The 27,419-nt window shown below is 41.9% G+C and overlaps 1 protein-coding gene across 1 annotated transcript; it reads right to left on the bottom strand.

Annotated features, from left to right (window-relative positions):
- Window positions 1–1,035: 1,035 nt before the first annotated feature.
- Window positions 1,036–25,462, bottom strand: KPNA7 (karyopherin subunit alpha 7). Its single transcript, XM_037017971.2, has 10 exons — window positions 25,377–25,462; window positions 24,194–24,322; window positions 15,874–15,956; window positions 15,194–15,462; window positions 13,783–13,865; window positions 11,482–11,745; window positions 9,834–10,067; window positions 8,172–8,354; window positions 5,153–5,299; window positions 1,036–2,229 (listed from the first exon to the last, which is right to left on the bottom strand). Exons 1-10 carry the CDS (start codon window positions 25,440–25,442, stop codon window positions 2,116–2,118), a joined length of 1,572 nt encoding a protein of 523 aa, XP_036873866.1. The 5' UTR covers window positions 25,443–25,462; the 3' UTR covers window positions 1,036–2,115.
- Window positions 25,463–27,419: the final 1,957 nt, after the last annotated feature.

Raw genomic sequence — 27,419 nt, 5'->3', positions numbered from 1 at the left:
ACTTGTATTCAGAACTGGAGCCCAGGACTCATGACTTCAACCCCAGTTTTTTCCCTATGCCTAAGTATCAAGTGCTATTATCATTAAACACAATCATTCCATGTTTCAGACAAAGAGCAGCTAAATTATGGATTGCATATGGTTAACCAAAAGCCATTGCATGTTTTCTATGGTACATGGATGGCACCCTTGGGGTAAATGCAGGAGGGTCAGTTATTCCAGTTCAGCTTTTACTTTGTAAAGCTGACGCAGAGGCAGTCCCTCCTTCCTTCTCTTTGTTGCTCTGCCAGTCACCCCAACGCACTTGAGTCCAAGCACATGGGCACCCAGCCAGAAGGTGACTAACGCCATCTCTCTGCACCCAAACCATGCATAATAGGCAAATAGTTCTTTTTAAAACCTTGCTAGACAAGTTGGTATCAGTATCTTTAAACTACAAACACCCCCATTGTTATGCAATCTTACTTAAAAAATAGTTAACTGAGAGGAGAGAAAAGAGGCTAACAGTACTTTGAGTCAACAGGGTCAGACCATTTGGGCAACAGTGTCTAACCTCACTAGGGTTTCAAACGTTTTTTAATTTTAAAAAATTTTTCTCTCAAAGAATTTTTTTATAAACCATCTCACCTTCTGCCTTCCCCTCAACTTCAGACTCCTGATAGGGGGGAAAAAGTGATGTTCTAAAATGTTTAAAAAAAAAATTTGATCCTAGTCAAATTAAAAATAAAAATGTGTATGTCAACTCAAACTGGAAGGGAAAACGTTAACATAAAAATAATTGTGTTGGAATGCTAGGGTCCTTTTTTTCCACTCTTAATTTTGTTTTTAATTTTTAAAAATATATTTATGTGTATTAAAACATACATACTATGTAGTCCTATATTTATTTGTTTTTTTACATTATTAACTTAAAAATACAAATTTTATATAATATCTATTTTGACAGAATGGGATTTACTAGATCTTTGGGATTTAAAAAACTAGTTATGGTTTAGTTTTTCACCCTTCATGTGTATTGGTCAATTTCTGTTGCTTGCAACTGAAGAATCTTAACTCTGGCTACTTAAGCAAAAAGAGAATCTGTTGGAAGAGTGTGGGAGAGTGTATAGGACCAAAGGGAGGCCTTGGAGAAGCTGGAAGAGGGCAGCCCCTGAAAGCGCCCACTGCACTGAGTGTATGGGCCACTAGGATAAGCAAACACTCACCAACTACTTGTTCCTTCTGTGCTCAGCCCCTGGGCTTAAAATTCAAAGTCCTTGGAGAGTGAAATTCTGCTTGGCCAAAGATGGGCCAAGCTAGGATGTCCTGAGCTGATGAATGAAGGAGGAAACTGAATCTCCCCAGTCCCCATTTCTGTGTGGGAGAATGAAACACTTCAAGGATCCCATCCCAGCAACACAGCCCTCTGTAGTGGTCACGCCAAAAGGGCATGAAGATACTGACTGGAAGGCGCGATGCCCTCTGAATCATACATTTGTTCTCACCACTGAATGAGAAGTTTGTGAGTCTGAATGAACCTCCGGCAGTATTTTATTTAGATGGACACCCACTCATCTTTCTCCTCCCCTATCAAGAACTAGTGAGGCACACTTTGGGTGTGACATTTTGGTGTGACACTTTAGAGCCAAAATATAACTTGATCTAATCTCTACACTCAAGTGATACAAATACAGTCCAACCCTCCTCTAAGCATCTCCCACACCCATTATCAGTGCAGTTTTAGGTCCTTCCCACTCCAGTCTCACCTTTTAACCATTATCCACATAGACTTCCTGAAGAATGCTCTGGATTAACAGGCATTACATAAAAATGAAAAGGGTAGGGGACCCACAGTCAAATCAATATAAAAAATACAGATAAACCAAGTCTACAAGTCAAAGTTTGTCTAGATAGCTACAGGCCATTCTACTCTGTTTTGAAGTTCTTCCCTCAAGATCCTTAAAGGTAACCACTGAACTACGTGTTCTTAGAAGGTAAATCCACATGATTTTGAGACACAGGTGGTATAACTGCATTTCTGATGGAGGGGAAAGTGTTGAAATTTTTATTTACATTCAGTTTAAAAAGCTGTACATCTGTGGTATACCAAAATAAAGGAGCTCCTGAAGTTACCCTTTAGGATTTGGTCCCTGGTTTGGAAGTTGTGGGGCTTTGGGATTTTTTTGTCAAGCACCTTAAGAATTCATGATGTTGGTCCAGGGCTGGTGGTAATATGCCATTTTCTTCTTCCTTCAGGGAAAAGACACACTATTATACCTCCCAGCTGTCAGCACATTATTACCACACAATTGACTCCTTAACATCTTCTGGGGTTAGAATTTGCTCTAAATCAGCCTCAAGGATCCCTCAGAGGAGAGATTGAAGGAGAGAAGCATTGAAATACTTATTATCACGGACCTTAAATGTGGTTTCTTTACGTGTGTGGTAAAATATACATACCATAAAACTTACCATCTTTAACCATTTTTAAGTGGACAGTTTAGTGGCTTTAAGTACATTCATGCTGTTGTGCAACCATCACCATCCATCTCCAGAACTTTTTCATCATTTCAAACTGAAAGCCTATAACCGTCAAACAATTCCCCATTTCTCTCACCCCCTCAGCCCCCACACCCACCATTTTATTTTCTTTATGAGTCGGACTGCTCTAGTTTCCTCATGTCAGGTGGAATCCCACAGTATCTGTCTTATGTCTGGCTCTTTTTTTGATACATAGAACAGTCCTGATACATAAGATACTATTTTTTTAACAATTTAAATTTATTATTTTGCAGTCCTGGAGGTCAGAAGTCCAAAATCAGTCTCACTGGGCTAACCTGAAAGTGTCAACAGGACTGACTCCTTCCTGAGGGGAGCTGTTACTTCTAGATGAGAAGTCTTTCACCTGGAACCCCTGGATGAGTCCTAGGGATCTGAACCCCCTTTAATGGTTGAGTTTCCCAATTACAAGGTTTTCACTGGCATCTTTAACCCAGAAGATGCTAATTGCTCTTCCAGGTCTTCCCTACTCTGAGAGCATCATGTTGGTCCCAAACCATTATCTGCCTCCAGGGAGCAACTACCACCAATCTGTTCATATTTACTATATGGCTCTGGATTTTGTTGATGGTTCAAACTGGACACCCGACAGAGTGTCACTCACTCTGGAAACCTCTGGGCCCATGTTTACCTGGCCACTTAGGAACTTTGAGCTCACCTTCCTCATATGAAAACTATCTAACACAAACAAATCAAAACTACAATGAGATACTTCTTCACACCCATTAGGATGGCTCTGATCAAAGAAAAAAGCATTGGTGAAGATCCTGAGAAGTGGGAACTCTTGTGCCTTATTGCTGGGCATGTACAATGGAGCATCCGCTATCAATGACAATATGGTGCTTCCTCAAAACTTAAAAATAGAATTACCATATGATCCAAGAATTCCACATCTGGGTTTATACCCAAAAGAATTAAAAGCAGGATTTTAAACAGATATTTGTACTCCCATATTCATAGCAACATTATTCATAATAGCCAAAAAGACAACGCAAGTTTCCATCTGTGGATGAATGGACAAATAGACTGTGGTATAGCCGTATAATAGGATATTATTCAGCCTTAAAAATGGAAGAAATTCTGACATACGCTGCAACATGGATGAACCCTGAGGATGCTATGCTACAAAATAAGCCAGTCACACTGGTTAGCCAGAGACGGGTAAGATTCCTCAAGGGAGGAACAACCTAAGACAGGCACAGTCGCAGGGGGGCCATCAGGTGAGAAATTGGGGATCAACAGAGGTGAGGCTTAGAACTTCACCCCCCGTTTTGAGAGAAATCTTCTGCATCCGTGGATGTTTTGTTGCCCTTATCTAGCTTGGATTAATACTTAGCATAGAGGCACACACCTGATCATCTACATTTCCCCTCTTACAGCACTAAACTATGTTTTCTACCTTTATCCTGCATCTACCTACCACTTCAGCATTTTATTAAACATAATAATAATAATAATAATAATAATAATAATAATAATAATAATAATAAGGGAGAAATATGGGATTCACATATAAATCAAGTATAAAAATCAAACGAATATTCACATTTGACCTGATTGTTTATAGTTCATAATGCATGATCAAAACCGAAAGTTTCTGTGATTACTGCCCTTGCACTGTTCACCATGTAAGAACTTATTCACTATGTAAGAATTTGTTCACCATGTAAGAACTTGTTCGTTATGCTTCAGAAGATTGGAGACTGTTGAGAGTTGGGCTTGGGGTTGATTAATGATTGTGCATTGAGTCCTCTATACAGAATTTTATTGTTGTTAACAACCATTTGATCAATAAATATGAGAGATGCCCTCTCAAAAAAAAATAAAATAAAATAAATAAGCCAGTCACAAAAGGATAAATGCTGTATGCTTCCACTTAGGTGAGGTACTTGGTCAAATTTACAGAGACTGAAAGTAAAACAGTGGTTACCAGGAGCTGGGGGGAGGAGAGCACAGGGAGTGAGTGTTTAATTGGGACAGAGTTTCAGTTTGGAAAAATGAAAAAGTTCTGGAGATGGATGGTGGTGACGGCCACACAGCAATGTGAATGTGCTTAAAGCCATAAACTGCGTGTTCAAAAATGATTCAGATAGTCAATTTTATGTTACACATATTTTACTATTTAAACCTTTTTTAAGTGTCTATTAAAAAGATAATGTTGTCTGATCATTATTCCCTGCTCCTGCAGAAAACTTAGAAGCCTTTTGTAGAGTTCATCCTCAAATTCTGGAAAGAGATAAAGTAGCAAAATGGATTTTCAAAAGCTGGGGCTGCCTTAGTTGTTTGCATTTCTCAGTAAAAAGTTGCTTTCACATCAGATCCCTTTCTTTCCTACTTCCCTCCCCCAAAAAGAGGCAAGTAGGACAAAAATAAAATAAAGTTTTTAAAAAGTAAAATTCTAAACTAGAGGCAGCAGCATGTGGGACCACCAGAACAATTTCCAGGAGCCAGGAAGCTGCTACTCAAGGGTGGCCCATGCAACATGGATGGGGAGAACCTTGGAGCTAAGCCATGAGAGAAGCCCACTGGTCTGGTCACCTGCCTCACAGGTGATCGCCTGCCAGGTGGCTCGTGAAGAGGTCCGGGCCCTCCTTTATACTCTAAAGCCACTTACCTCACAGAAGTGCTTCTCAATGATGTTCAAAGCACTCAGGGCCACCTGACGGTTCTCATGAAGTTGCAAAGCCTCAATCCGATCAATGCCACCAAGTTCTTCTATCAGAAGACACAGGTTTTCCTTCTCTGAAAGTTTCTCTGCAGCCTGTGGTGGTCGGTATAAGAGAAAGTGAGGCTCTGGGCAAAAGCCCTTTGGAGGTAGAGCTTCCCCTTGGGAGAGGGGACTAAAGGCTCCCATTTCAGGATGGGCAGATGCACTCTTACTTTTCCCAAATGGATTTAAAATTGCACAAGCATCCTCCCATTTTAGATATCTATGTACATATATTTAGGTTTACCTTTGTTACACAAAACACATTATTTCTTTTGCTGAATATGTTGCCGCCCAGAAATATATTGCTATTGCTATTTAGTTGATATCCCGCTTCTAATTAATGGAAGTTGTTTTATAGACAGTTTGAAAGAATATTCAAGTAATGCTAAGCAAATGCAGATGTTCTGGCCCTACGCTCCCTGGAAAGCCTTGGGAGGGAAGACAGGAGACACTTGGTAACAGAAACCACACCATGGCACATAATGAAGTCCCTGGAACCAAATAATGTGAGTGGATTGAATCCAATTCACTCCATTTGTATATATTCTGTGGGCGAGGCACACAAAATCAGAGATAAAGATGTGAATTCAAGAAAGTCTTTTCAAAACTGGTACTACTGGGGAGACAAGTAAAAATTGTTCTAGTATAAAAAATATAACATAGTAAACAACCAGAGTTTGAGTTACGGAAGATGTGCCCAGAAGGCTTAGAAAGTCACACCAATTCTTAAGGAATTGTACTGTGCCAGGGTCAACCATAGCATAATCACAGCAGGGACAAAAGGAACAGCAAAGACCAAGTTTTGAGGGAGTAAGTGTTGCATATTAAGAGATGAGGGAGTAATTGAAACAGCATATTTGGGGGAATGGGGAGAGAGAAAGAAAAAACTTTTGGTGTCATATCCCAAAAGGCTCTGCTATTTCGTGAGCCGGAATAAAAAACCTTCTTTGGATGCAAGCAGACCTTATTTAGGCAGTATTATTGGCCTGATGAGAATTTGCACTCTAAGCCTTGGTGCCTACCCTCTAGTCCCGCCTGGAGGTCCAAAATGAGTCATTGGCTTTGAGCAAAGAACCACGTTAGGTTAGCCTCAGAAAGAAAACTCGGAAGTGGGGGATGACCCAGGGCTGTAGGAGCCCTGGAGAAGGATTTTAGACCTTGAAGGAAAGCAAATGGCCCCAGAGTTACCTCAAAGGCCCTCGGCTCACTCTGTCCCATCTAGATCTTTCAAAGCTCTCTCACATGCCTCCATCTGATACAGGGGTACACCTGCCCTCAGAAGTGATTTACCCAGACTCTCCCAAGAAAAAAATCCCATTGTCTAATTCAAATGAAGCAGATGAAGTTAAATTTCTATAACCTGCAAGTGTGCTTTCAAATTTGTTACGTCCAACTTTATCCACTGGCAGCCAAATCTCTACTTTTCATCTATGTGATTTGTTCAAAGTCTTAGTACCTAACAGGGCTGTACTTCAAATCTGTTCTTGACTCGTGTCAGTTCTTACCAAGACAATTACATGAAAAAGATGTTTAAAGTGAGCTTTTAAAAGGAGTCCCCTGGTGTTACTTTGAAATTTTCCAAGTTTGGTTCAGTACAAAAGGACGTAAGCCAAATGAAAATAGCCAGCCTCCAAGATGGCCCCAGATGACCCCTGCCTCCTGGTATTCACAGCCTTGTGTGGTCCCTCCCACGCTGAATAGGGCTGATCTGTGTAACCAGTCGGATGTTGTTGAAATGACCTCCAAGACTAGGTCATAAAAGAAATTGGGGCTTCCACCTTGCTTTCTTAGATCACTCACTCTAGAGCTGCCGTGATGTGAGGACACACATATGGAGAATAAATGTGGTGAGATAACATCCCAGGCACGTGAGTGAACCATCTTGGAAGCTGAGCCTCCAGCCTCCAACAAGCCTTCAGATGACACTGCAGCCCCAGCTGAGTAACATCTTGTACCTCATGAGAGACATTAAGCCAGACCATCAGCTAAGCTGCCCTCAGATGCCTAACCCCAGAAACTATGTGAGACAATAAATGTTTCATTTAAGCCCATTAAGGGGCAATACGTTATGCAATACAGAAATGACACCAATAGTATATAAATATTGGCTTAACTGACTATTTCAGAAAAGAAACTCTTCTAGAATTCTAACAATAGGCTTTGTAGTCCATTTTCTCAGGCATATAGATGAATGGAAAAGGAACTCTAGTATGGCCCCTTAAGATTTAAGAGCAACTTCTCGTTGCTCCTTCAACTATACCCTAAGTTTTAGCCTTCTAAAAGAGCCAGCCATGTGGTTCACTGGCTAGTTTTTTCTTTCTATGAACCTTCAATCGGCTTCTCCATCTCACTCAGAGTAAGTCAAAGTTCTAACAGACCTTACAATGATCTGGCCCCTGGATGCCTTGAGCCTGACTTCCCACCACCTTCCATCCCCTTGTTCTGCTCTGGACACAGCCTCTCCTTGCTATTCCTTTTGTTTAGAGTACAAAGATCTATCCAAAAGATATCCTTTTAAGACTTTATGCAAATGTTCTTCCTAGACAAGTTTCTCCTGACTACTGCATATGAGAGCACCATGCCCTCCTCACTCTGAGCATCAGTGACTATACCCTGGTCAGATACATTTTACCCATAACTCCTACCTAGTATGTCTGTTCCTACCTCACTAACATATAAGCTCTGTTAGAGCAAGGACTGAGCAGCTCAAACAGTGCTGAGCACAAAGACACTCACTGGAGAAAATGAACATGGAGTTTCCTTGAAAAGCCTCGTGTTTTTGTTATCTGAAGGATGTGAAAACAGGAGGAGGTGGTGGGGGCATGGAGAGGAAAGAAGATCCTACTTGGGTTTTAAGAACCAAATTAAACACCTTAAATTTGGAGACGATTATTTAGAGATCAGCCTGTACAGAACAGCTCACCTGGAGGATAAAGGAGATGATGTTGAGGATGATGATAACAATTCTGGTGTCTTGGATAGGGAGCAGATTCACCAGTGGCTCCAAGACTCCAGAGTGCACAAGCTGGATCAACTGGTCCATGGTGCTCCCAGTTGTGAAGTTAGCCACTGCCCAGACAGCCTCTTTCTGGACTTTAAATTCTCCCTGCAGGAGAATGTTGGCATACTTTACAGGTCTTGAAGAACTTAAATATAGTGAGGCTAACTTCATTCGATTCCTGTAGGCTGGTGACAGCCAGGACTATACATGAAATTGACACTGAACACCTTGACGACCTGACTCTTAGTTCTTGAACAGAAAGATGACAGCATCTTTGAGAAGCCAAGAAGCAGGCAAGCCAACTCCCATGGGGCCCAGGAGGGAGGTACTAAGATCAAACAGACTCATTTCCTTAAATCAGTGAAAATAGAACCAACATAAACCAATCTAGGGGATCTACAGAGATTAGGAATTATGCTTGGAATTACAAACTGTAGTGGCCTGTCTCTACATTTCTAGTCTTTCTGATCCAGTAAAACTTTGGACAAGAAGCTCCATAGCTACAAAGCTGACCACACAGACATGATCTCAGGGACTAAGCCCACCAGGGGAAGGCCAGTGAATAGTCACTCACTGTATTTCTTGTATTTATAGAAAGCACTTTGCCCAGAGATATGGGAGTAATTTATCATGGATCCTTCTATATTCCTGGGCAGAAGGAATTATTCCCATATTATGGCTGGGGAAAACTGTGACCTCAGTTCAAAATAAAATAGAGAAAGTCAGTACAACTTACGGCTCCAAGCGAGTTAATAGTTCAAAGGCACAGTTCGAAATGAGATCACTCTTTGATTCGTGACTGGATGCTTCTGATGAATGTACAGACTCACAGTAGAACGCAGGACAGGAAGTGTCTCATACATTGGAAGATACCATGATTTGGGCTGCACACCTGGTCTAGCTTTTCATACCTAATGCATGCTTGGGAGCCCCCATGCAACCTCTGAGCAGGAACACCACCAGTAGCTTCTCTTCCCTCTCCTGCTCCGCTGGCCTCTCCGCCCCGACCAGGGGTAACCACTCCTGACTTGTTTACATGTACATGTTTAAACATAGCTCATCCATTAAAAGGCAGCAGAAAGAAATGCTGACAACAGTAGTTGTCCTGGGGAAGGAAGTAGGAATCGGGGGAAGAAGGAAGTTTTATTGTATTTCTACTTTTATATCTGGCTTTTCTGGGTAGATTACCACCTAAATCAATGTGATTTTTACATTAAAAAGGCCACCTTTCTTCGGTGTGTAATAGCATCACCCTAATCCGATATGTTTTTCCTCCTAAAACAAAACCTCCTCCCTCTTTTAGCAAATAGAGAGTAGATGGGCACATTTTTTTTTAACACTAGAGATAAGCCAATATTTACCAGGTCTAGATTTTTCTGGATATTTGAGCTGTGGGATCACCTTTTCATTGAACAATGCTTGTTTAGTCTTCTAAATATTTAGTAGGTTGCCCAATATGGGATGCCCCTTCCTTTATTCAGGAGAATTAGGAAACTAATATGTCATAGCTTTGTTGTGATCCCAATTAACACAGGGTCTGCTGGAAAACAGCATTTTGTCAGGGTCCCCGAGTACACCACTTACACTTCTTAGCAGAGCCACCAAGGGAGGCAACAAGCCACAAGCAATCAGCTGCTGAATGTGCTGGCAGGGCCCTGCAGCCACGTTGCTCAGCGCCCAGGCTGCCTCCTTTTGGATGGAGGGCTTGGGGTGCAGCAGGAGTTGAGGCAGCACCCTCAGCATGCCTGCATCAATGGCCACTTGGGTCTGGTGATCCGTTCCTGTGACGATGTTCCCCACAGTGCGGAGCGAGGGGGTCTGGAAGAACAAGGTTAGAAGTGTGACCGAGTATTGCAAATTTTTCAGTGGGAGGTGACAATCACACCAACCTCTGTACCCTCCCAAACATTGGTCATGCTTTGCTTATGGCTCTCTGGAAGCCTGTGAACAATGATTAAATCCACAGTTTTTATTAATTGAGTGCATCCATGGCCATTCACATAGTTTAAAGCAAATCGCCAGCCTTCAAATAGTTCTGGCTCAGTGAGATAGAGGCCAAGGAATACCTTTATTAAGGAATGAGGCTGCCCTTTGCATATCCTTACATTGGGAAAATTGCTAACCTGATTGTAGAGTTCCTAATGTAATAATTTCTGCTGAATTTCTATTTAGCACCAGTGTCAAGTTTCTGTTGTAAATTTAAGTGGAGCTAATAAGATCTCAAATGCATTTTTTGGACCCTCTTAGTAACTGAAGGTTCTGAGGACAAGTCTATGATTGGGCTCAAAACAACTGTCCTCTGAGCACTGACTTGTTTTGGGTTTTCTGCACTGTTGTGGCAGCCCCAGCACAGACCACCAACAGTTCTAGAATTTTCCTAGCCTATCATGCAAGTATCTGCTACCCAAGTGAGAGGTGGAAGTGGCACAACAGGCCAAACACAGCTTTGCCAGGACTTCTTCAAAGGAGCCGTGGCCCTGCTGGACAAGCAACTTCTCATAGATGTTCTCTTCATACCCTCCTTGCTCCCAGCACTATCCCCCAGCTAACCTTGACATGCAAGGAATACTGTCCTAATCTTGGACTAGAGGGTCACTAAGGCTGCGTAATATACAACATGAGGCATAGCAATCAAAAGATGCACCCATGTTTTCAACTACATCTTTAAGAAGTATATAAGTGACATGTGTCATAACAGAGCAAATATTTCACGTTGGTTTTACTTACTTTTCACCTCTATCTGATGTAGTCTAAGAGTACAAACTGGGGAAAGGATAAGAGGGAATTTTCTTTTATAGTTGAGTATGAAATTCAATTGTTACAATGAGCTTTACATTAATATACACATATACACATCCTGTTAAGCCATCTTATAAACATCTAAATACATAGGCCACTAGAAGGAAAGGCCCCAGAAGCAGAGTTCACTGGGTGGAGGAACTATAAGCAATTTTATTTTTGTGCTTTTCTCTATTTTCTAGTTATCAGATTAAGAAAGAGTAAGTGACTTAATATCTACTAGGCTTTCATATTGATCCAAAATAGATTCAAGTTTTGGCTCAAGAGTAGCAGAGACCAGGGAAATGCAGATGACAAGCTTTGCTCTGGGTGAAGGTCTAGGGCGACTGCACAAGATGGGAGGTGGGGAGGACAGAACTTGCTAAAGTGAATGGTACTCTCAGACTCTAACCTGGAGGCCCCCACAGAGACAGTCAGGACCTGGGACATTTACCAAGACATTGAGTTCAGAGCTGCTCATGAGCTCGACCAGCCTGGGCAGGACCCCCGTGTCAACCACTTGGCCAATGCGCTCATTGCAGCCATCGGTGAGGTAGGACAGGGCCCAGCAGGTGTCCGAGAGAACCTCGCTGTCTTGGTGCTGCAGGAGGTGGAAGAGGACGGGCAACATCTGCTTCATTGCTTTTTTGCAAGGGTATGGGTTCTTGTTTCGGCACAGGTTGGACAAGGTCCACGTGATGTTCCGCAGAAATGTGATCTGTAACGAGGGGACTGCTTCCAGCATCAGGTGCAAAAAAGGCAAAACGCAAACAGCAATGTATCCTTGCCTTCTTTGATCAATATTATCGACTAGCATAAACCAAAGCATTGGAACCTCAAACAGGAATTTGTTCTAGGTAGTAATGTGTACTATGGACATAGAGAATGAGCCTTTATGTTTCATATTCAAATGTTAGATGGAGGTTGCCTTATATTCTTCAAAATACCGTCCCCCACTTGACTCAGCTGATGGCCTCATTCCATTTTTCATTGACAAAACAAAGATCAAGCAAGAGATACTCAGTCTTCCCACCAGCCTAGAGCTCTAGTGACATGTCACAATCATATTTCTGATCTGTTGGAGGATCAGTCTTCCTACCCCACACCTGGATCCCACCCCTTTTTGCCTTTAAATAGTCTATCCCCAGTTTGCCTCTCTCACCTGGATGACTTCCACGGGTATACAAATGACTCTGCAACCTTCAATCCCTACTCTTGGCACCCCTCCAGCCATCACCCCACTGCCATTTTCCAGAGTCCATCCTTGAGAAGGCCCCTGTATTCATGGTCTGCCTCACAGCTCCCCATTTGTTCTCGCACCCCTTACCTGGTTTCCACCCCTACTCCTCTGTAGTGAGTGATGAAATCAACTCCTTCCAAGTCGCCAAATCCAACAGCTGCTTTTCAGTCCTAAAGTTACTGTCCCTTTCTGCTGTGTTTCATAGCCCTTTTGAGAAAGCTCTCCTTGGCATCTGTGACACCAAACCTCCTTTTCTATTGCAGAACAGGGTGTTTCTTCTCAGTCTTCTTGGCAGGCTCTGCCTGACTTCTGAATGTCAGAGCCCCCAGGACTTGGTCCCAGGCTCTCCTCATACACTAGGTCAGAGGTTGGCAAACTTCTGTAAAGGGCCAGATAGTCAACAATTTCCCACCTGCAGGCCATAAAATCTCTGTTGCAACTGGTCAGCTCTGGTTTTGTAATACTACAGAAGCCATAGACAATGCGTATGTAAATGAACAGGCCCAGCTGTCCTCCTACAAAACTTTACTTATAAAAGCAAGCAGCTGGTCACGTTAAGTTAGCCTCCCTGCTCTAGAGGATCCAGCTGGGTGACACACGCACCATCATCTGACGCTGCTGCAGGGGTGCCTCTCACTCACTTCAACTGAACATGTACGCAAGGTTCTGATTCTTTCTTTCCTCTATCTTCCCGATTTCTCTAGGAGGACAGTCAGCTAAACAACCTAACCTGAAACATGGTGCATCCTTGCTTCTTTCGATCTCTCTTCTGTGTCCAGCATCCAGCACCCCCGGTCTATCTGCTTTGCCATCTCCCTCTGCTATAATCCTACAACAAGCAGCCAGAAAGGCCTTCCTAAAAGACCAGATCACTTCACTTCCTGCCTTGAAGTCCCCCAAAAGCCTTCCCTTTGCCACCAAAATGATGTGTAAGTCGCTTGCCTAGGAGTCATCTTATGCAGCTGCCTCCTTGCAAACCCCTTGGTCCTGCCAGCCTTTCTCCAGTTCACCCATGTCAGGTTTTCTCCCACCCTGAGGGCTGAGCATATATTCTCTTGGCTTTTCTCTTCATTTTTGCTCGAGGCAAATCTAAAACCTGAATTTAATTCCTAATTCAGGGAATCCTCTATTGTTGCCACATCAATCAACTTTGACTCTAAGCTTCAAACCTAGACTTCTTACCCAGGAGCAGAACTGGTGAGCCACTAATTCCCTATCCATGCTCCTTAAATGGACAGCTTAGTCATGTACTTTTGTAGGACTGTAAGCTTAGAAAAACTTAACTAGACCTCTTCCAATGCCTGCAAAATAAAGATCAGCACTACTGCCCTCTGCGGTCAAATCTGGATTAAACTCCACCCAAAGGGATATTCAGTCTTAAGCCTAGTTTATACATGCTGGCATAAGGGGCCAGGGAGCCAACACTTGGCCTATCACTGATTTAAAAGGACTTCCCATTTTCCCAACTCTAAGAACTTGTTACCTCGCTAGGCTTTCTAATTTAAAGATACTCACCGGTACAGTTGACGAAACCAGGGCCAACAGGTGTGGGACAGCATTGCTAGAGATAACGATGTCTCTGAACTTTGGGCCATCACCTACAAATAGATCAGAATATGACATTCAAGGAGAGAACAGAGAATCCTGGGATGAGTGATTAATTTTTAATAAGTCTATGCAAAGAGTAAGAGGCTGAAAGTCATTCCTGCACTGGGCAAATAGATAGTATAGCCATGAGCTAGATCCTGAGTCTCCAACATGCAGGCTGGTGGACAAGCCTGACGTGAAGAGCAGGCACCACACAGTAGCAGCTGCTATAAGTGGAGGCCGTGGGTACATAAATGAGCCGACCAACTGGGCCCAGGCAGCATTCTCTAAATCCTGGCGGCATTTCACAGCATGATTCTCAGGCAGATGAGGGCCATTGCAGACTAAATTGTCTTCCCAGAAGATTTCAGCATGAGGCAGCAACTTCCAAATGCAACTCAGAACAGTTTGGAAAACGGTTAGGTGCAAGCTATTACCTGTCCGCTACTTTGACTAGAATACCAATTTTAGACCCTCTAAGTCTGTCATTCTTCAACCATCAGGCAAGGCCTAAGTCCCTTACTGAACCAAGCAAAATGAGAGACTAAGTTTCTGTAATAGGTGTTTATTTCTGCAAGCATTTTAAAAGCAGAGTTATTTCGTATTCTGTGTGTGCTAATCCCAATATCTGAAGTCCTTGGAGGTCTAATCATACTGTTTGTTTCTGCTGACTCAGTTGTGGTGAATTGTTGATTCTCTGAACTTGAAATTGCCAATATTTGGCTGACCTTAATTTGTCAAAATCCTGAGGGACTCTATTGAGTTTACTTCCCCCTGAGAGCACTGAATTTATATTCAGCCAGAAATACGGGAGCCCCAGCCTTGCAGCACGACCTCAGCCCAGGCCTTCCCAGACCACGCACAGAAGCAAGCTTCAAGTCCCAAATCTGTGCAGCCGATTTTAGGATTGCTTTTTCAGGAGGGATTTTTTTTCTCCCCAAGTTAAGGAAAATGTTTTTGGTAAGCTCCTCTGGCAACTTTCACTGGAGACAGAGTCCTTTTAGGGTCTGTCATAAACCCTCACACTGCATGGGCCAAAGGGTTGTCATTTGTTCCTGAAGCCATTAAACCCTAAGGCTGGAGGTACCTGGCATTGAAGTCTCTGGGCAGCCTGTAGCTTCAATACACACGGCGTCATTTGGTTTCAGCAGCGCAATTTTTGACCTCTGAACATCAATTTTAGAAAAGTCCGTTGTACTTTTCTCAGCATTTCTAGGTATTCATACTTGGGGAGGAGTGGGAGTGCGAGCGTTCCATATCACAACTCCCACTGCCTGCCTCCTAAGCTAAGGAACGCATAGCCCACTGTTTCCTTAGCCCACGCAGAGGTAAATCTCACCTGCTATGTTCCCGAGAGCCCACACTGCCTGCTCACACACAGTCATGTGGGGGGAAGACAGGAGCTCGATCAAGGGCTGGACAGCCCCACCTTCCACAACAGCTCGGGTCTGCTCTGAAGTCCCTGAAGCAATGTTGGTCAGCGCCCAGGCTGCCTCAAACTGCAGGCAGGGATGAAGTGATGGCTTCAGGAACGCCACCAGCCTGGGAATGAGCCCTGCTTCAACAATCAGCTTCAGCGGAGGGTTTCTTTCCCGGGACAGCATTTTCCTTTGCAACGAAAGAAAAAAAAAAAACAAAAAGTCACATGGGGTAAAGATTAAGAACCTCTTTTATAGATGTTCTTGGCATTCCTAGCTATCAAATGAGACCAACGGCTGGAGACTAGAGCTACTTAATATCCTAAAGTTCATCCTATAGCACTTTGCCGTGGTGAAGCGACACTTTTCCCTTCAGGTATGAGCTCTGATTGCTGTAGAGGCCAATTTAAATTAAGCAATTCATCTCTGACAACACTTGCATATCTCAAGGACAGTGTAGAGGAGCAATTTAGTCTCACTTTTGGAAGGACTCAGCTTCACCTATATTGTGTGGGCAGTTTGCCACTGCCAAGAAACCAAGTAGGCCACCAGACTCATTTCCAGCTATGAACCTATATAAACAGCAGAAGTCTGGGAATACCTGGCTGCCTGGGTGGCCTGGAAGCATATATCTGGATCTGAGGCATTCACACCATTGATTATTTCTTGCAGGGTGAGGCTGACCTGCAAGGAAAGTCACATTCAGGTCAGAGGCTCTTCAAAACGAATCATGAAGGTCATCTTGCCTAGCCATCTATCTGATTAGAACAGGCTGGCTTGAACGGTCTGTGGCAATCTGCATGCTAGTATATCTTAGGAGAAGGAAGAACATTTGGTGGCCTCGTAAGTCTCACAGATCTGTGGGACCACCCCCCATGCTCTGCGGGAGGGATAGCTCCTATCAGCACTTGGATCCCCAGCACCTTTCTATCCCATGCAATAGCGGATGCCACCAAACATGGCAAAGTAAGGACCTGCAAAAATTTCTCTCTTCTATAAAAGCAAAAGAAAACTGACACAATTGGGATCAATTTGTTCAGAACCCTAAAAACTGACCAAAGCCTTGCAGCAATTTGTTTTATTCAAGTCAGAAAGAGATTATTCAAGAAAAACAGCTAAATCTCGGTTAAAAGAGTGACCTCTATGGTATTTTGGCTTGCCTTATTCTCAGCTACCACCCCTTATCCCCACCCCGCCAGCTCCACAGCGGACTTGAAAACCAGTAACCCATCAGCCAGTGGAGGCGGCAATTGGCACTCCTTTAAAACCTCATTCTGAGAATTATTCTTTGGCATGTGGTGGTTCCCTGGAAGATTTTGTAAGATTTACTTTGTTTTATTTGACTCAGAGCTCACACAATGCAAAACGTCTTTTCCCCCAGGAGTATTTGTTGAAAGCAATTAGAGGAAGTTGTTTTACTTCACAGCTGGTAGAGGGGGGGAGCAGAGTTGGGAGGTGTTGATGATAACTGATAGCAAACAAAAGACCAACCAAAAAACGTAAAAGGAAAAGCTGAGGAATGAGATACTCATTGGGGCTTTGAAAGCTCCAACACAATCCTGAGAATACTTGTAGGCCATGTACATGGATAGGGCCGTGCACATGCTCACAAAACATTACCTGAGCTCTCACCTCTGACTTTGAGGCACTGTGCAGCAGGGAGTAAAGATTGAAGGTAGGGGTGTCAATAGCTTGGCTGAGTGCTGGAGGCATGCCCCAGCATGCACACACAACCCCTTGGCAACAACTGGGTGAATTTTTGGTTCCAGTGGTTTAAGGAAATCTCTGTTCAACCATTAGCCAATCACTAAGCTAACTGAGCAAAGAATTCAGTAGCCACACATGACAAAGAATACAGACATTGCAGAATTAGTTCTGAAGCCACTGAACAAATGACTAGTCACAACATCAAACCCTGGGCAAGGGGGAGACTGACTATCCAAAGTTGCCACATTATTATTTTAAATAATTTAAATGACCAGTTGCCAAATAAATTATAAGACATGCTAAGTATGGCTTGTACTCAAGAAAAAAAAGAAACAGCAATCAATAGAAACTGTTGCTCAGGAGTCCAGACATTGGACTTACTAGACAAATACTTTAAATATGTTCTAAGAACTAAGAGAAACCATGTCTCAAGAACTAAAGAAAAGTAAGCGAATGACATCCCACCAAACAGAGAATACTGATGAAGAGACTGAATTCTGGAATTAGAAAGTATAAAAACTGAAATGAAAATTTCATAAAGGGGCTCAAGAGCAGATCTGAGACAGAATAAATAATCAGTGAATTTGAAGATCAATCAATTGAGATTATGCAGCCTGAGGAAGATGAAAACTAACAGATCCTTATAGATCTGTGGGACACCATCAAGTGTATCAACATATGTGTAATAGGATGGAGAGGAAAGAGAAAGGGGCAGAAAGTGTATTTGAAGATATGATTCCTAAAACCTTCCCAAATTTGATGAAAAAATTAGTCTACACATCTGAGAATTCAGATCTACACATCTGAGAATTCCAAGTAGAATAAATCTTAAGAGAGCCATACATAGATAAATAATAATCAAACTACTGAAAACCAGAAACAGAGACAGAATCTCAAAATCACCAAAAGAGAAGAAACTCACTGTGCATAAGGCCTCCATAAGATTAAGAGCTAATTTTTTGCCAGAAATCATGGGGACCAGAAAGTGGCATGATGACATTCAAAATGTTGAAAGAAAGACTATCAAGCAAGAATGCTATACCCAAACTATCATAATAAAATAGAGAAAGACATTTGCAGATAAAAACTGAGAGTGTCCAGTTAGCAAAAAGAAGAGAGTTCTTCAGTACTAGAAACCAGATAATAACTCAAAGCACATGCGTAAATTGAGAACACCAATAAAGGTAAATATACTGGTAAATATAAAGGACAATATAAGTATATTTATTATAACTCTTCTATATGATTTAAAAGACAACTGTATAATGCAAAAAAGTATATAAACCTATATTGATGGGCACACAATGTATAAGAGGTAATTTGTATAACAATAACAGTAAAAGTTGGGGGAGGGGAGGGAACAAAGCTATATAGGAGCAAAGGTTTATATACTATTGAAATTAAGTTAGTATTACTCCAAACTAATTGTTACAAGTTAAGGTATTAATTATTTTAATTATTCCCAGGGTAAACACTAATTAGTAAAATTAGTAAAACAACATGGAAATTAAAATATTAAACTAGAAAATATATATTTAGCACAAAAGAAGATAGGAATGTTGGAATAGAGGTATAAAAAAGACGTAAGGTTACACAATGTCAGACACAAATCCTACTTTATTAGTAACTGAATTAAATGCAAATACATTAACTACTCCCAATAAAAGGCAAGGATTGGCAGAATGGGTTTTAAAGTCATGATTCAACTATATGCTATCTACAGGATACATTAGATTCAAAGGTACAAATGGGTTGAAAATCAAAGGACTGACAACAATATATCATGCAAACAGTAACCAGAGAGAGCTGGAGTGGATATACTAATATTAGATAAGTTTTAAGACAAAAGTTGTTACTGATGACAAAGAAGGACATTGTATATTAAAAGTCAATTCACCTATCACACAGATAGAATTATAAACATATATCCACTTAATAACAGCCCCCACATGCAGCAAAAAGTGGCAGAATTGGAGGGAGAAAGAGAATTCAATTACAGTAGTTGGAGACTTCAAACCCCACACACTCAATGGATGGAATAAATAGATAGAATATCAAGAAGGTAATAGAAGACTTGAACACCACAGATCAACAGACCTAACAGATATCTAGACCAATTAATAGCAGAATACACATTCTTTTCAAGGGCACATGGAATGTTCTCCACAATAGACCATATGTTAAGGCCATAAAACATATCTCAGGAAACTGACTGAAATCATGGCAAGTATGTTCTCCAACCACAACACAATGAAATTAGAAACCAATAATAGAAAAAAATTGGGTAGATTATAAATTTGTGGAAGGTGAGCAGCATACTCTAAATAACCAATGGGTTAAAGAAGAAATCAAAGGAAAACTATAAAATATTTTGAGATAATGAAACAAAAATACAACATACCAAAACTAATGAAGTGCAGCTAGGGCAGGGATTAGAAGGAAATTTATAGCCATAAGTGTATCAGAAAAGCAGAAAGATCTCAAATCCATAGGCTAACTTTACACCATTAAAAAGCAACTAGAATAATAAACACAAAGTGAACCCAAAACAAGAAAAAAAAAGGAAATATTAGATTCTAGTGAATCAAAAACTGGAAAAATTAAGGGGGAAAAAATCAATAAAACCAAAAATGACAAACCTTTAGCTAGACTGACCAAGAAAAAAATAAAGACTCAAGCTATTAAAACCAGGAATGAAAGTGAGGACATTACTACTGAACTTAATGGAAATGAAAAGATTAGAGACTATACAATCAAAATATGCCAGCAAGTTAAATGATCTAGATTAAATGGACAAATTCCTAGAAACACAAAAACTGCCAAAAGTGACCCAAGAAAAAATAGAAAATATGAATAGACCTATAAGAAGAGGTTGAATTATTACCTAAGGAAAAAAAAGTCCTTTCATGTAAGAGAAGCCCATTCCAGGTGGCCTCGCTGGTGAATTTTCCCAAATATTTAAAGAAGCATTAACAGCAATCCTTCACAAACTTCCAAAAAATAGAAGAGGAAACTTTCTAGCTCATTCTGAGTCTCTTATTACTCTAATGTCAAACCAGACAAAAACATTACAAGAAAAAGCATAGACCAATACCCCTCATGAATATATATGCAAAAATCCCCAACAAATTCTAGGAAATAAAATGCATCCACATATAAGCAGGATTATACATCATGATGAATTGAGTTTTTTTAAATTTTGGTATCCTTAATATACAATTACATGAGCAACATTGTGGTTACTAGATTCCCCCCATTATCAAGTCCCCACCACACACCCCATTACAGTTACTGTCCATCAGTGTAGTAAGATACTATAGAGTCACTACTTGTCTTCTCTGTGCTATGCTGCCTTCCCTGTGCCCCCGCCTACATCATGTATGCTGATCCTAATGCCCCTTATTCCCCTTCTCCCTCTCTTCCCACCCACCGCCTACCCCAGTCCCTTGCCCTTTGGTAACTGTTAGTCCATTCTTGGGTTCTGTGAGTCTGCTGCTGTTTTGTTCCTTCAGTTTTTGCTTTGTTCTTATGCTCCACAGATGAGTGAAATTATTTGGTACTTGTCTTTCTCCATCTGGCTTATTTCACTGAGCATAATACCCTCTAGCTCCATCCATGTTGTTGCAAATGGTAGGATTTGCTTTCTTCTTAAGGCTAAATAATATTCCATTGTGTATATGTACCACATCTTCTTTATCCATTCACATGATGAATTGAGATTTAACCCAGGAATGCAAGGGTGAATTAACATAGGAAAATCAGTTATCATATTAATGGAATTTGGAAGGGGAGGAGAATGCATGATCATCTCAATAAATGTGGGAAAAGCATTTTATAAGATCCATCACCCTTCCATGATAAAACACATTCAACAAACTAGGAATAAAAGGGAACCTGTTCAACCTGATAAAGCCATCTACAAAAATCCCACAGCTAGCATCATACTTAATGGTAAAAGATTGAAAGCTTTCCCCTAAGATCAGGGACAAGACAAGGATGTCCATTCTTGCCACTTTTATTCAACATAGTATTGGAAGTTCTAGACAGGTTAATTAGGTAAGAAAAAGAAATAAAAGGCATCCAACTTGGAAAAAGTAAAATTATCTTCATGTATAGATGACATGAACTTGTTTATGGGAGATCCTGAGGAGTAAAACACACACACAAATTTAGAGCTAATAAAAAAGATTCAGATAGGTTGCAGAATTAACAGACAAAAATCAATGATATTTCTATATACTAGCAATGAAATTAAGAACATTTTACTTAAAACAGCATAAAAAAGAATCAAATACTTAAGAATAAGTTTAGCAAAAGAAGTGCAAAACTTACATGCTGAAACTATAAAAAAAAATTTAAGAGGACTTAAATAAATTGAAAAATATCCCATGGTCATGAATGGGAAGACTCAACGTTGTGAAGATGACAATACTCAACAAATTGATCTACAGGTTCAATGCCATCTCCATCAAAATCTGAGCTGCCTTTATGGAAGAGATTGACAAGCTGATTCTAAAACTCATATAGAAACACAAGGATCCCAAATAGCCAAAATAATCTTGAAAAAGAACAAAGTCGCAACACATTTCCCAGTATAAAAACCTACTACAAAGCTATAGTAATCAAGTCTGTATTGTGCTGGCATAAAGACAAACACAGAGATCAATGGAAGAAAATTCAGAGCCCACAAATAAACTCCCATATCTATGGCCACCTGATGTTTGACAAGGGTGTTAAGACGACCACTCAGTGGAGGGAGAATAATCTTCAAGGTGCTGGGATAACTGGATATCCACATACAAAACAATGAAATTGGACCCCTACTCATACCGTTCCAAAATTAACTCAAAATGGATCAAAGACCTAAATCTAAGAGTTAAACCTATAAAACTAGAAACATAGGCATAAATCTTTGTGACCTTGGGTTAAGCAATGGATTTTTAGATATGATACATAACTCAAAAGCAACAAAAAAGATAAATTGGCCTGTTTCAAAATTTTAAACTTGTGTGCTTGAAAGATTCTTATCAAAGTGAAAAGACATCCCCCAGAAGAGGAGAAAATATTTGCAAATTATGTATTTGGTAAGAATCCTGTATCCACAATATACAAAGAACCCTTACAACTCAATAAAAAGACAAATTACTCAATTTAAAAAGCAGGCAAAGAGCATGACCAGGCATTCTCCAAGAAGATATACAAATAGCCAATAAGTACATGACAAAATGCTCATTATCATGAGTCATTAGGAAAACATAAAAATCCCAGTGATACAGCTCTTCATACTCAATAAAGGGCTAAAATCCAAAAATGGACCATGACAAGTGTTGGCAAAAATATCAGAATGTACAATGGTGCAGCCACTTTGGCAGCATGTTTCCTATTAAAATGTAAATATTATCACAAATTTAGTGGCTTAAAACAACACAGAATCCTTCTCTTACAGTTCTGGAGGTCCGAAGTTCATACTTAAGTCTCAACGGGCTACAGTCATATTGACAGGGCTGGTTCCTGTTGGAGGCTCTGAGTAGACAATATATTTTCCACGCCTTTTTCAGCTTCTAGTGGGACTGTCTGCATCCCTCGTCTCATGACCCCTCCATTTCAAAGCCCATCATGCTGATCTCTCTCATCATGCCATTGCCGTATCACCTTCTGCTCAGAATCATCCTTAGTCTTTCTTTTGAGGACTGTTATGATTACACTGGGCCCAGATAATTCAGGATAATCTCCCTAACTCAAGATCCTTAATTTAATCACATCTACAAAGTCCCTTTGGCCATATAAGATAACATTTACAGATTCTGGGGATTCAGAGATAGAGACCCCAGGGGACCATTATTTGGCAGTTACCACCTGATGGTGCCGGGGATATGTCCAAGAGAATGGAAAACACATCCACACAGAACACACACACACGTTTATGGCAGCATCATTCATAATAGCCCAAAAGTGGAAAACTCCAAATGTCAACCAACTAATGAATGGACAAACAAAATGTGGTATATTCATACAATGAAATACTATTCCACCACAGAAGGAAGGAAGTACTGATACCTGCTACAATGCGGATGAACCTTGAAAACATTATGCTGAGTAAAAGAAGCCAGGCACAAAAGGCTGATTATTATTTGATTCCCTTTATATGAACTATCCAGAATAGATGAATCCAGAGAGACAGAAAGGAGATTCATGGTCACCATAGGCTAGGGGGAAGAAGGGTTGAGAAGTGATGGGCTTTCTATTTGAGGTGATGAATATGTTCCAAAATTAGCTAGTGGTAATGGTCTCACAATCCTGTGGATATACTAAAAATCACTGATTATATACTTTAAAAGGGCGAATTCTGTGGTCTAAGAATTGCTTTAATTTTTTTAAGGAACCTGTTAATATAGGAAAGAAGGAAAACCACCCTTTCTTCTCATAGTTTTGTTTCATAGTTTCACCTTCCTTGGGTGGCAGGAATCTCAGAGACTTCTCTGGACACATTAGGCGAAGCAGAGATACGGTTCAGAGTCCTTCCACAATTCAGAGAGTGATTAGAGGTGTTCCATTTGATGGCTGATAATGTGTCATCAGATCCGCTTGCCCAGACTGAACCAACCTCTGCCCTCTAAGATATGTAGCCTCGCTGGGTGGAGTGGTGCACATGGTTGGTTAAGGTGGGATGTATACAGGGGTGGATCATAAATGGCACATAGATACAATGATGTTGGAGGTCTACAAAGGGAAACCTCCTGGTCAGGGCATTCTGCAAAGAGTTCACAAAAGCTGTATTGGCCTGGAAGTCAACTCCCGATTGAATTGAGTAGGTTGAGGTAGATGGAGAAGGGAAGATAGAGGACAGCATTCAAGTCCTAGGCAACTTTACATGTGGAGTGACTAGATAAGAGAGAGAGAGAAACAACCTTCTTAACCCCTCATTTCCTGTTTCCAGATGAGTGGTAGCAAGTGAACTTTCAATTAGCAGCAGCACCTTCTCTACCCTCCCCACCCTGAGAACATAGATCCCAGACACTCACAGCCACAAAGGTAATGACACTTAGCTTTCTGACAACCCTGGATTAGCTCTAACATGATCTCCCCACCCCTTTCCTTAAAGCCCCTCAACTAAAGCTTACAAGTTCTGAACCTATTAAACACTTTCAAGCCAGAGAAACTTGCTAAGGACATATTTTACACACACTGCTCTAAATGCCACAGTCCTGACATACCTCTTTGGATGGTTGTTCAGAAGCTGGGTCTGAGGAGACATTGGTGATATTTCTTCTCTTTAAGGCCTGCTCATCTTTCTTGGCCTTCCGGAGCTCCAAGCTCACTGCCATTCGCTGTTGCCGCCTCATCTAGTGAGGAAAAGAAAGAACTGGAGCTGTTAGAGCTGGGGAGTCAGTTGCTGCCATGTTTAGCCTTCAGGACACACTCCAAAGCATCTGATCTCCTATTTACAGATATAACAAACCGGAATGGTTAAAATCACAGAGCTACTGGATAGTCAAGGCTTGGTTTACCTCTTCTAGTTTTTCCTACTATACTACATCTAGGAAAATAGTTAATCTTCCACCCAAAGTGAAGGATGCTCATCTACACCCTTGGCTGTAGGGACATCTGAGCAAAGACTCCCATTGCCCAGAGAACACATCCTCACTGGCGCTGATTGGTTCCTACGGAGCAGGCCTGGGCCTCCCAACTGTGCGGATCCAGGTGGGGCTGGGGACTTTGAAGGGAAAGCCCGTGCCCAGATGTCCTCGTTCCATCATTAGGGAATCAGCCTGAAGGTCCTTCAAGCCCTGCTCCAGTCCCCAGAGTTTAACTTGGACACCACACTGAAGATTAAAATTTTAAATTTAAAAACCATACTGAAGATTAAAATTTTTATTAAAAAAACACTCTTCTTAGATAGGCAAACCTCACAGATTGACTTCCTTATAATTAATAAAGTTGTCAACCTAAAACCCCTCTATTCATAACTCACAGATATTTTGGTACTGAGAATCCTGGGGAAGTGATCAGCTCTTTCATGTTAATCTTCTTCAGTGTGGTGTCCGCCTTAAATGCTGGGGACTGGAGCAGGGCTTGAATGGCCTTCAGGCTGATTCCCTAAAGATGACTGAAGCTCTCAAGCTCAATAGTCTCAAGATCACCTGGAGACCTTGATTTGAGTTCGGCTGTCTGACTGCGAGGTCCATTAGTTTTTGTCCTCCCCCATCTCAATATGTTATCATGGAAAAGCTGAACAAATTATTCACTGGACATCATGCAGCTATGTACAATGAACATTTTACTCTGCTTTCTTTGTCACCTCCATCTCCCCACCGCCACTGCACATCGGCTGCGTTTCCATCACGTACTGTTCCCTGTACTCGTCCTTGGTAGAGTGAGGCATGGCGTCGTACTCACAGAGGCATCTTTGCCGCGGTACTTAAATTTTCTCAGCCTCTCTTCTGGGGCTTCTAAAGTCGGCATACTGACGGGAAGCACAGAACCACCTGTAGGCAGGACAATCACAGAGAGGTTTTTCAGTGCCCAGTGTGTAGGTTACTATGTTGAAGACTTCAGGCTCTAAGCCCTTACAGGGCTCCCAGTGGCAAGGAGGGCAGACCAGGGTAGTCAGCTTCAGTGGGCATCACCAGGCGCCCACCCCAGAGGTGATGAGCACTGTGGGGGCTCCGAGGAGACTAGCCTGGGCTTCAGGAGTGAGGGAAACCTTTCATAGGCACTCTGGCTGGCACTGAGCCTTTGATGGCTGGGCTAAGCAGGAGGGAAACAGAACGTTTTCACATCCAAGGAGCCCTGTACAGACAATATGTGCTGGCTGGTGAGGAGCCCAACTAGGCTACGGCAGAAAGGTGGCCCCTCCCCCCACACCCAGCCCACCCGCACACTGGGCAGACCAGTGGCAAGCAGCACCGGCTCCTAATTTTTCAGTAGACTGCCTCCACCCCACCAAGGCCCCCACCATTTTTCACCCACACGACAGCAATTGCCTCCCAACTGTTCACCTTGCTTCTACCATTGTCAAATTCCAACCTGTTCTCTACAAAGAAACCATGTTATCTTTCAAAGAAAAATATCTGATGGTAAGTGTAATTTCCGCCACTTAAGAACCCTCTCCTGGCTGCCCATTGAGCTTAGAAGAAAACTTGCCTTCCTGTGATGTGCACCCTGCCCGTGCTGGCCCAGCTCACTTCATCTGCAACAATTCTTCCCTGTGTAAGAGTCTATGCAACTTCCCAGTCGGTTTTATTCTCTCCGTAGCTTTTACCCCCACCCAGTATTTTCCTGTTTCTGCATCTTCCTCCCCGTGCTCCCAGTAACAATGGGACCACGTGTATCTTAGGCATGATTCCTCAGCCCCTCCACAGTGCATGGCGTATAGTAACTATGTGCTCAGAGATGTGTTGGATGAGGGTAGTGGATGATACTCTCAGCTGGAGGAGGTTATTCAAATCAGGCCAACACTGAACTTTCTACAATAGGGCAGGGAACAGCATTTCTTACAAGCATGCAATGAACACGTCTGCTTCCAAGTACACAGTGTGGGCCAGACCACATTACAGGAAAAAGAAAACTGGATAAAGATGGCCAGAATCTATTGATTCTATTCTTGAGTGAGCAACAGCTGAGAACAATTTTGGCAAGAAAGACTAATTTAGACATGTTGATTTCAATGGGACAGTGTAGACAATTTAGAGATTTCATAAGTGAGTAGAAAGCCAAGACTGCTGCCTTAAGGAGATGAAGTCTCCAAGAACAGAACAAGAATTCAACCTTGGTGACATTCATATTAGGCCTCAGAGAAGGAAGAACCAGGAAGGAACCAGGAGCAAGACAGGAATTTGAGACAGAGGAAAATGAATAACAGTGTCAGAGGCACTACTGGAAACCAGGGCCCGGTCCCGAAACCAAAGTGCCATCAACTAGCCACAGTGAGATAAAACAAGCCAGCAGAGAGCCTCATACAGAGGCTTCATTTTGGTGACTTTGCCTATTAAATCATTAGTCTCCTTAAGAGCTTGGGTAAGAAGGGTTTACAAGTTGTCTGCAAGTGGGAAATGCAAATTACTTCCCAGAACTGACCCATCTACCCCTCCCTCTGTCCCAGCGCAGTCGGGAGGTAGAGAATGAAACAAGGGTTCCAAGGAGCACTAAGGAAGTGCTCAACTATTCTGTCATCATTTGACCACCTCCCCACACACCCCCACATAGGATAGGGGGGCCTCAGCGACATCCACAGTCTATTGGTTGCTGTGTATTTACCAGGAGCAGCGTCTCACAGAAGTTGGTTTCAAGACAATCTGAGGCTTTAGATGAATTCAGTTGAAAGTAAAGCTGAAGGAGGCTTTAGCCTCCAGCAGTGTGGTGGAAGCCAGCACATCAAAAAGAGGAAAGGACTGTGTTGCAGGACCGTCTCACCACCGGAAGCTTAGGCCCGTGAGTAAT

Source organism: Manis javanica, chromosome 10 (assembly GCF_040802235.1).
Source record: "Manis javanica isolate MJ-LG chromosome 10, MJ_LKY, whole genome shotgun sequence".
Classification (NCBI taxonomy): domain Eukaryota; kingdom Metazoa; phylum Chordata; class Mammalia; order Pholidota; family Manidae; genus Manis; species Manis javanica.
This window is presented reverse-complemented; position numbering and strand designations above follow the sequence as displayed.

Excerpts from the sequence above, each read along its gene's own strand:
- KPNA7 (XM_037017971.2), bottom strand. The coding sequence starts at position 25,442 with ATGCCGACTTTAGAAGCCCCAGAAGAGAGGCTGAGAAAATTTAAGTAC. Across the intron at positions 15,463-15,873 it reads CAGGCCACCCAGGCAGCCAG|GAAAATGCTGTCCCGGGAAA; the intron begins GTATTCCCAGAC and ends TTCGTTGCAAAG. Across the intron at positions 2,230-5,152 it reads TTGAGAAGCACTTCTGTGAG|GAAGAAGAAAATGGCATATT; the intron begins GTAAGTGGCTTT and ends TTTTCCCTGAAG.